This window comes from Pezoporus occidentalis, unplaced genomic scaffold (assembly GCF_034315485.1).
Source record: "Pezoporus occidentalis ecotype Australia unplaced genomic scaffold, CSIRO_AGI_Poc_V1 ctg12, whole genome shotgun sequence".
In the NCBI taxonomy this organism is placed as follows: Eukaryota; Metazoa; Chordata; class Aves; order Psittaciformes; family Psittacidae; genus Pezoporus; species Pezoporus occidentalis.
Genome location: NW_026912994.1, coordinates 4,709,846 through 4,720,093, shown reverse-complemented (window position 1 = coordinate 4,720,093; position 10,248 = coordinate 4,709,846). Strand labels below are relative to the sequence as shown.

The window sequence follows — 10,248 nt, the reverse complement described above, 5'->3', positions numbered from 1 at the left end:
TTCTTCCTTTCCTTTCCTTTCCTTTCCTTTCCTTTCTTTTTTCCTTTTCCTTTTCTCATTCCTTTTCCTTCTTTCTCTTCTCTCTTCTCTTCTCTTCTCTTCTCTTCTCTTCTCTTCTCTTCTCTTCTCTTCTCCTCTCCTCTCCTCTCTCGTTTTTATTTTCCTGTTTTCCATGCTTCTTCTCTTTTTTCCTTGTCTTTTCTGGTTTTATGTCTTTTTTCTTTTCCCTCTTTATTTTCTTTTCCTTTTTCATTTCATTGTCTTGGTTTTTCTTTTCTTTTCTCTTTTCTTTTCTTTTCTTTTCTTTTCTTTTCTTTTCTTTTCTTTTCTTTTCTTTTCTTTTCTTTTCTTTTCCTTTTTTCTTTCTTTTCTTTTCTTTTCCTTTTTTTTTTGTTGTTCTCACCCTTTCCCTTTTTCTTTTCATTTTTCTTTCCCCTTTTGCTTTTTATATTTTTCTTTCTTCCTTCCCTTTTTTTTTTTCCTTTTTTTTTTTCCCCTTTGTAAAAGGTGAAACAGACCAATAATATCTCTGAGAATGAAAAAGACAGTTTTCCCTCCTCTTCCCAGAAACTTCTGTGGGATGTTTTCGTCTCCGTCCCCCTTGGGAAGCTGGGAGAGACAATGAAGTAAATAAAAAACTTTCCTACAGTTCCCTGTGACTTGAGATCCGGTCTGCATTGCTGGGGCAGGGGTGGTCCCGGATAGTAATTGATTCATAACCGTACACCAGGACTCCAGGGCACCACGTTCTCGGCGCCCCGGGAACTTCTCGGGGGAGCGGGGTGGCGGTCCTACCCGCCCGGGTCGGAACTGCGGGGCTGCGGCGGCACCGCGTCTCCCCACAGCCCGGCCCTCCTTGCCCCTAAAACCTACCACTTCTTCCTTCCCTGCGTGTGTACGGGTGTGATTTGGGTACCCAAAAGATATAAACCTGTGCCCCCCAAAAAATGTTTCGAGCGAGGCTGCTTCCAATACCTATTTACCAACGAATTACACTGCTATTATTGCTTTCAATGAAGACTGAATCCCCAAGCGATAATTGAATTAGTCTATTGAAGAGACTGTCAGGTACAATGACGTGGTATATCCCGCGCCTTTCCCAGGGTCTATAGGCTTTGGGGACCCGGAATGTATAGTCTGACCTTACAGCTCATAATAATAATGCTGCACTTGTAGCAGAAATCTATTCGTATTCACTTTTAACAAAACCTCTGGTCAGCCAGTCCCTGTAGGAAGGATGAAATCTATTGTATTAGAACAACTCATTTATGTCCTTCAGCAAAGGCCCCAATGAGATCTGATCTAGACCTAGAAATAGGATTACCACAGCGTATATTAACCACGTTTCTATACTTCCTCCTTCCTATAAGGGCGCCGGAAAAAAAAAAAAATGGTGCGAAGGAATTCTGATACTCTTTTAATTTTATTTTTAATTTAAATTTTAGAATCTCCTCCCTTTGGTGGCCTCTCTCAAACAGAATAAAAAGAGAAGAATAACAAAAGAAAGTAAATGCAACGAAATCGGAGAAATCATTCCGGCCAGTTTCCGAAGAGGCTGAGGACGCCTCAGAGAAGGGAGCAGTGCGGGCTTCCTCCCCGCAACCCGGCGGCTGGCACCAGGGCCCGGCTCCCCGGCCCCGCCGCCCCTCGGCTGCTTTCACCCTCCTGGATTTCATCTTCTCTATCTACGCCGGGGGGGGGGGGGACGGGACGAGACGACGACGACGGACGGACCCAAGCGCCGCAGCTGGGAGCCGGTGGGGACATCGTCCTGCAAGAGGCTCAGACCGCACCAGGGCACTTCCGAGGGGCAGCGAGCCCCGAAGCCCAGCTCCCGGTTCCCGTGCGGGTGACTGCTCCGTACGCTAAGCCCCACGACGGCAGAGGGCGTGGGGCTCCGTGGGGCAGGGTCCCTTTGACGGGCACCCCGAAACCTGGCGGCGCCCGCAAGTCACAGAGTGAACTTTTTTCTAAGAAGGGAGTATTATTTTTTTTAAGCCTCCGTCTTTAAGGCACGGTGCAGACATACTACTCCGATTACTGTATCTACAAACCGGAGAGTAATATTTATCTATTTCGATAGGAAGGGTCGCGGTGGAAAAAATATCCATCCTGGAAATGTATATCGTCTTTTCCTTTAACCCCTCCTTATTCATTGAGGCGATCCCCCACCCCTTCCGTACACAAACCTACTCGATTTATAGAGAAGCCTTTAAAATCCAGACCAGTTTCTAGAAGAAGGGAGGATTCCAGATGAAATAATCCCCCCCTACATACACCCGCACATACATACACGCACACACTTCGCACCCCCCCCCCCATTCCTTCCCCCCCCCCCCCCCCCCCCCCCCCCCCGCCCTCGGGAAGGCAAATTAGATAGTTAAAGGCTTCGATTTCTCTCTCTCTCCCTTTTGTTACCCAATTTTGGAACATTTAAGGATGGGTGTGTGTATTGTATTCAATAATAAAAGCTATAGGGCCGCCAGGACATTTATCATCCTATTACTGTAACAAATCCGGGCTCCCAATACATGAAAGGTAAAATGAATTACCGACGTTAAGCCGTCAATAAAGTCATTTCTGTAAATGGTGTCTCCGAAGGACTGCAGCATTATTCAACTAGCTTTATCAGCAGCTGGGAAATTACGTGAAGAAGCTCGCAGCGTGTAATATGGCCCTGCTTACTTTGATTAAGCGTCTTGCCAGGGAATAGTGACAGTGCTTTTGACCAGGTTTTATTCGCCGTCCTGTGATGAACGCCAAGCTGATCAGGCGGAATGAAGAGTAATTAAAACCTATAAATTATCTTTTGCAGCCCTTCTCAAGGCGTCTCTTGCAGGAGAGATAAGGCAGCGAGCCCCCATTTACAGCTCTGAAAGGGACTGCGGCTCACAAAGGCTACGTGGCTAAATGGGATATTGATAGTGTCCTAATTAGAATTTAATTAAGTACCCACGCTCGCTTTTGGGATAAAGATTTCAATTTTGCTAACTTAAATATAAATAAACCCAATTTCGGTGCGAGTAAATGATATGATATTGTGAATGCGGGGGGGGGGGGGGGGGGGGCTAACATTCATTTAATTGCGGATGAAGCTCTTGATTCTGGGGCTGATTGTGTTTCGCCAGCTATTATTTTAGGGGATTATTGTATGACTGGAAGTAACAATTCGGTAACGTTTTCCCGGTGGGGAAAACAACTATCGTGCTTCGGAGATGGGAGCACACACACGCTGCCCGGTAACCGGGGGAGCTGCTGCTGGGCCCCGGAGGTGTCTCCTCCAGCTCCCGGTGCCGGTTATCTCCCGAAAGCGGAACCCCGTGCCGGGTCGCCTCCCGGGCGGCTTCCGAGGAAGGAAGAGCCGGGCTGGGCCGGCGGGGCGAGGAGGGGACCGGCCGCTGCAGGCACTGCGTCTCAGCCTGCCGGGGAGCGCCGGGACACAAGACACATGCCGGTATGGGGGGTTGAGCACGCACTCGTGCACATACAGAATACATAGGCGGCGGCGAGTGACGCGGACCGGCCCACGGAAGGGCGCGGAGCGGCGCAGAGCAGAGCGCGGGACACCGCGGCCTCCTCAACCCTGCTGCCCGGCCGCCGTTTTGAGGAGGGGAAGAAGATGGGGATTTTCTGTTACGTCAGGAGGAGAAAACGCCGGGAATTGCTCTTCCCGCATACCCGGGAAGCAGCCGCGGGCCGGGGAGCGTCTCCGGCCCGGAGCAGGTGTCTGCGGTCGTCCGGGAAGCGACCGGGCCTCGGGGCCCCCGGCCCGTCGGGACACGCTGTCGTGTAAAACTTGAGATGTCGTGGGAGCCCCACCCCCTCGTGTCCGTTCGTGGGGACACCGACATTTTCCCTCTCCAGGGCAGCAGAACCTCCACGCAGGGAGCAGCCGGTTTGGAGGTACCGACGGCGGCAGAGCCACCCTTCCTATGGCGCCTAGCTCGGCCCTGGCAGTCCAGCAAAATCCAAACTGGGCTCAGGGCATTTGTACTTTTTCTTTTCTGCAAATTATTTTCTGTAAGAGCTTCATCAGTCCCCAAAGAGTGGCTTTTTGCTTCCAGCTTCTAAAATCCTTTAAATTTCCCTTCTGGCTCTACACGTGAGGCGAGGTGCTCACTCTTTGTCGGGCAAAAAAAAACCAACAACCCAAAACAAATACAAAAAACCCCACCCTACCCCACCCCCCAGAAACATCCAGGGGAAAAAAAAAATCCCCCCAACCCCCCCCAAATCCCCCCAAAAACACAACAAAAAAACAAAACAAAGAAACAAGAAAACATGAAAAAGAAAGCAGCAAACCGAACCCAAACAAACATCAAAGACATGATACGAACTGAGCTGTGACCTGTCAGCTAATTTGCTTCATATTCCGAAGAATGAAAAAAAGACAACCCAAAATCCCAACAGAGGAACAAACCAGTCGAGCGGCTGCAGCTGTTAAGACCAGCTCACCCCGGCAGCGGCTCCTGCCTTTATTTATTGTTATTACTATTGCTATTAATTTTCATGCCTCAAAAAGAAGTTTTGATGCCTCTCAACCCTCATCGCGCTCGCCACCTCTCCTCGCTGCCAAACCCGGCTGCGGGGGAGTAGAAAAAGAAACGCAAAAGACAAAAAGAGGACGCAAGAGATTTCGGGGGGGGGGGGGGTATTATTTGGGGGGGGCAATAGGGAAGCGGCCGATGACCAACTTCAGCGCAAGACACGACGCGGCTGGAAGAAGTTGTTTACAGGGCTGGGCGGGGGTTGGGGGGTGCCTGCACACCGTTGTCGGCGGGGCCCGGTGCCGGTGCCTCCGCCCCGTCGCGCCCTGTCCCGTCCCGTCCGGTCCGTCCCCACGCGGTATTTATCGCGGCGGCCCGACGGGCGCCCATTGGCGGCTGCGCGGGGTGTCAGCGGCGGCGGCGCCGCGCCATTGGCCGCCCCCACGTGCGGGGCCACCTCACGTGCTTCCGGTGCGAGTGAAAAAAGTGTGGCTGAGGGATTTTTTAGGGAGAGTTTGTTGCACGGACCGGAGCTGTCAGAGATTTGGGCTTTTTTTTTTTTTTAATTTTAATTTTTTTTCAAGCCAAAAAAAATACCCAAACCACCAAAAAAAAAGGGAAAATATATATATAAAAAATTAATTACTAATATCCCGGCCCGGTCGGCGGGCAGCAGCGCGCTGGAAGGGACGGGCCCCAGCAGCCGCGGCGTGGGCAGAGCGGAGCGTGACAGCGGGGAGCGCGGAGCAGCCGCAGCGGCGGGGCGATGGGCAGATTTTGACGGCTTTTGTTGGGGCGGGTTTTTTGGGGCCCGAGCGGAGCTGCCGCCGCACACTTTTTTGGGGTCAGTGTAGGGGGTTTTCTTTTTTCACTTTTTTTTTTTTTTTTTTTGATGGAAATATAAGCCGATCGGGAGAAGGGGGAGAGAAGCTCTCGAGTGTCTCCCCGGTTTTGGATCCATCCGTGCAAGGGGGAGAAAAAACATCTCAGCTCCAGCCCAACAAGTGGATTTTTTTTCTTTTTTTCTTTTTTCTCTCCCTCATTCTTTCTTTTTCTTTTTAATAGATATATTTTTCTCATATTTTTCCTCCCCCTTTTCCACCCCGCCACCCACCGGCAAAGTGGGGTGGGTGTAAAGCGGGTGGGTGGGGGGGAAAGGAGGCAGCGAGCTCCGTGGCGGGGGCTGAGCATGGAAGAGCCGCCGGAGGGGCACGGCCACCGAGAAGCGGCGCCTGGCCCGGCGAGCAGCGGCAGCGGCAGCGATGGCGAGAGCGTGCCTGTGTCCCCGAGCCCCGCGCCCGCCTCCCCCGCTGCGCCCTGCTCCCTGCCCCTGCCCCGTCGCCGCCACCCGCCGCCCCCCCCACCGCCGCCCCACCGAACCACCAACTTCTTCATCGACAACATCCTGAGGCCGGACTTCGGCTGCAAGAAGGAGCCGCCCGCGCCGGCCGGCGGCGGAGGAGGCAGCCGGGAGCGGGACGGAGACCGGGGGCAGAGCTCAGGTAGAGAAAACGTCAACCCGCTGCTGGCCCGGCCGCCCAACCCGCCCTCCCTCCTGTGCCCGGACTCGAACTGCCGTCCTGACGGCCCCGCGCCTCCACCGCCGCCAGCAGCCGCCAAAGCCAGCCCCGCCGCGGCGACAGCGGCGGCGGCAGCGTCGGGGACGGTCAAGCCCCCCGCTGACGGGGGCGAGACTCACCCGGCGAAGTACGGGGAGCACGGCAGCCCCGCCATCCTCCTCATGGGCTCTAATAATGGAGGACCTGTTATAAAGCCCGACTCGCAACAGCCGCTGGTGTGGCCGGCCTGGGTCTACTGCACTAGGTATTCAGACAGACCGTCCTCGGGTAAGGAACCGCGGCGCATCTGGGAGCTGTTAAAATCGTGACAAGGTCGTGTCCCCCCCCCTCCCTTCCCTCTTCCCCTTTGCTTTGGCTCCCGGCCTGCTAAAGACCTCGCGTGGGGCGGCGCGGGGAGGGGGGATGGTCTTGGGTCACCCGGGGAGAGAGGAAACGCGTGCTCCCCCCAACCACCCCTCCTTCCTCCGCCGAATCTCCCAAATTTGAATGTGACGCCGGGGCTCCGATTCGGCCGCGTTTTCATGCGGAGACCCGGCGGGGAGCGACCCCTTCAACCCCGCAGCCTGGGTTCTTCCGCAGCGCGGCGGCGTGGGGCGGGAGCGCTGCGAAAAACGGCCGCGGATTCGGCTGCTTCCGTGTCTGGGGGCTATTTGTCCCCTTTTATTTTTTCCCTGGGTGCTAGTGGCCTTTCAGGGGTGGCGGCGGGGGCGAGTCCTGAGCCACATGTTGAGCGGCTGCTGGAGGTGCGTGCCGAGATCTGTTTGCTCAGAAAGAGAAGAAAAATATTTAGTGTTTTTTTTTAGGAAGGTGGCGGAGAGGCTGTTTACCGGGCCCTCTGCAACGAGGCTGAGGCCCTTAGGCCGCGCTTTGCCGCGGGAGCCGGTGCTCCCGGCCGTGGTATGAGGCCCGGCTCTCGGGAGGGGACGTGCCTCTGCCTGGGGCTGCCCCGGTGGGAGCCGCCTGCCCGAATCTCCGGCCTCAGCCCGTTCTGTCGCCCCTTCAAGGAACTTAAAACTCCCCCAGATGCCCCGGCAGCCCCTTGTTTCATCACCGTTAGTTTCTGTTTCAAATATTTTTTTTTTTTTTTTTTTTTTTTGAAAGAAGCAGAAGGCGAGGAGGGAGGGCTCCCCTTTGACTCCTGAGGCCAGCAGCCAGGGATCCGCTAGCCGGGGCCGGGTTCGGCTCCCCTGTGCCTCGCCTGAGACACGGGGCCGGCTTCCCCGGGGTCGTTTCAGGACGCGGAGAAGGCGGCTATGGCCGGCCCCAGCTCGGCTTTGCGGCTTGCTGGTTGCGGTCAATGCGGCGCTTCCTACCTAGCCATTTCCATCCCCTGTTATTGACACGTCCAGCGACTTGAAACTCAGAAAAGCCACTTTGATTGACCCCTGTGATTGATGGAGTGATAGAGCTGTCAGACAGCGTGGCCGTCGCTCCCGGCCGGCCCGGCCACGGCTGTTTTGCTACAGATTCCCAGGGCCTCCGTGCTCCAGGCGTTTTGCACTTGCGCCTTCGTTTCCTCTCCTTCCCTTTCTTCGGACATAGGATTATTCCTCTATACCCTCATTGAAGCTTTCTCCTTGCCCCAGTCCGGAGAGGAGAAAGAAGGGCGAGGGCAGGCTGGTGCGGCTCGGCTTTGCTCAGTCGTCCTCTTTGTTGTGCTCAGAGCTGTCCGCTGGTCCCAGCCGCTTCTCCCTTCTTCGGGGACTAGCGGGCTGCAGCAGTCGGAGGCGCCGGCACCCCGCTGCAAGGTACCGGAGCACAGCGACTCCCTCCCCTCATCCTCTGCCCCTCCGCCGGCCAAGCTCGGGAGCATCCCGCCGGGCCCCTTCCCTCTCCCTGCCAGCAGACGCCACCGAGACGCGGGGAACTCCCCTCCTGGGGAAGGTCTGCGCCGGGAGAGGAGGAGAGAAGCTTTCGGCCTACTCGGCGGCCAGAAGGCCTTACCGGCTGCGGCTGCTGCTGGCGGGGGGCTGAGGACCCGGGACCGCCCGCCGAGCCAGGCAGCTGTCGGGTGATTTTTGTAGATCATTCTCTCCTCCTCTTAAGGGCTCCGACCCTTTTCTGCTCCCCCCGGGCCGGGCCGGGTTGGCGTGCAGAGCACCTGGGGTACCTTCCTCCCCCGGCCGGGGACTGCCATCAGAATGCGGCCCGGAGCCGGGCTGCTTCCCGGCGAGCTCTGTGACACTTCGCACGGCCCCATCCAGGCCTGGGGCGCGGGTGGCACTGCTTTAGACTGAGGTTCGTGGAGGGAGTCGCAGGCGGAGCCGGGGCTCCCTGGAAAAGATCGGCCGCTGGCCAGCCCGGACCGGGCATCGGCTGGACTCGGGAGTGGTGGAGGAGCAGGCTCCCGCGGGACTGGGCCGCCCATGCGGTGGGGGTTGTTCCCCCCCGCCCCACCCCAAAGAGACTGGCGCAGCCCCCGGCCAGGCTGCTGCTCCCGGCGGCCCTCGCCCCCTGCGCTGCCCGGCGGAGTGCCCGGCCGGCGGACTCCGGTGTCGGGCCGTACAGAGGGGAGCGCGGCTCGTCCTGCCGAGGCGGGCGGAGCGGCTTCCCGACTTGTGTCGGGGCGGGGGGCGATAGGAGCACTGCAGGTACCGGCGGGGCCGGCTCGGTGGGGGGTACGCGGTTGGTGCGACGCTCTCGGCCCCGACCTTGCCTCTCCTTCCCCATCCTTCTCTCCGCTGTAATGGGGGACTGCGGTGCCGGGATTAGGAATATGTGGAGGACGGGGTACACGGGACCGGCACAAATTCGCCGTCGGCCATTTTTCCGGCTGCCGGCGGTGGATGGGGGGGGGGGGCGGCGGTCGGTTGGTCGGTCGCTCGGCGGCGCGGCCCTGCCCTGCCCAGCGGCATGTGTGTACCCTGCCCGCAGGCCCCCGCACCAGGAAGCTTAAGAAGAAGAAGACGGAGAAGGAGGACAAGCGGCCGCGGACGGCGTTCACAGCCGAGCAGCTACAGCGGCTGAAGGCGGAGTTCCAGGCGAACCGATACATCACGGAGCAGCGGCGGCAGAGTCTGGCCCAGGAGCTCAGCCTCAACGAGTCCCAGATCAAGATCTGGTTCCAGAACAAACGAGCTAAGATCAAAAAAGCGACGGGCATCAAGAACGGACTGGCGCTGCACCTCATGGCCCAGGGACTCTACAACCACTCCACCACTACCGTGCAGGACAAAGAGGAGAGCGAATGACCCCCCCAGCCCAGAGCCGCGGCGCCGGCCCGCCGGCCGGGAGGCAGACAGGTGTTATTTAAAAGCAGATCTATTGTCTATCCATAGTATAAGGACTCCAATCACGAAAAAAAAATATGAACACTTAAAAAAAAAAAATCTCTATATAGCCAAACAGCATATGACCTTGTATATATTTAATTTCAGGTAAGAAATATGTGTAGCGATCTCTATTTGCTGGACAGTTTCCCCTTCTATCTCTTCCCCCCTCTTTTGTTTGTTCATTTTGTTTGCTTTCCTTTCTTTTATTTTTTTTCTCTCGATGTCCGTCGCTCTTGTTTTACAGCAATTGTCCGACTTTTCCGATCTTTCGTTTGATCTCATTTCTTTTGTGTGCGTGTGTGAATTTCTGTCTTTTTATTTTTCCTGAGGAAAAAAAAATAAAAATGTTCTGATCCACAGACTGCGAGACTGAACCCGCCGCTACAAGCCAAAGATTTTATTATGTTCAGAAATCTGTAGTCTGAAATAAAGTGTAGACTGTGTTCAGGATCCAGAGTGCCTGTAATTCTTTGTTTTAGTGTGTGGACGTTTGTATATATGTATATATATACAAAAATATAAAAAATAAAAATATATATATACACGATACGCTGTGTATATAGTGCCATTGCAGAGGCGTGTTTAGGTTTTGTTTTCGATAGAACAGTGCGGCAATTTTTAAACCGCTCATCCTTTGCTTAAAACCTTGAGACCTTCGTTTGTTGTTTTTTTAATATTTTTATTTTCCTACCTTCTTAAAAAATGAATTCTTTTGCTGTTGCCTCACCTCCCGCCATCTCCCTTTTTAACAAGAAATAAAACCCACCCTGTAATAATGGTGTAATAATGTATCACCAGCTCCTGCAGGAAAAAAAAAGCCTGAATCCGTCTGGATGGTTAGAACTCCGGGATACGATGAAAAGGGGTTTATTTGCGTGGAAGCTCCTTGCCTCGCACCGAGGGGGTCTG

At 55.2% G+C, this 10,248-nt stretch overlaps 1 protein-coding gene across 1 annotated transcript; it reads left to right on the top strand.

Annotated features, from left to right (window-relative positions):
* Positions 1 to 5,121: 5,121 nt before the first annotated feature.
* On the top strand, positions 5,122 to 9,504 carry EN1 (engrailed homeobox 1). Its single transcript, XM_062606383.1, has 2 exons — positions 5,122 to 6,334; positions 8,942 to 9,504. The coding sequence occupies exons 1-2, from the start codon at positions 5,677 to 5,679 to the stop codon at positions 9,256 to 9,258; spliced, it is 975 nt and encodes a 324-aa protein (XP_062462367.1). The 5' UTR covers positions 5,122 to 5,676; the 3' UTR covers positions 9,259 to 9,504.
* Positions 9,505 to 10,248: the final 744 nt, after the last annotated feature.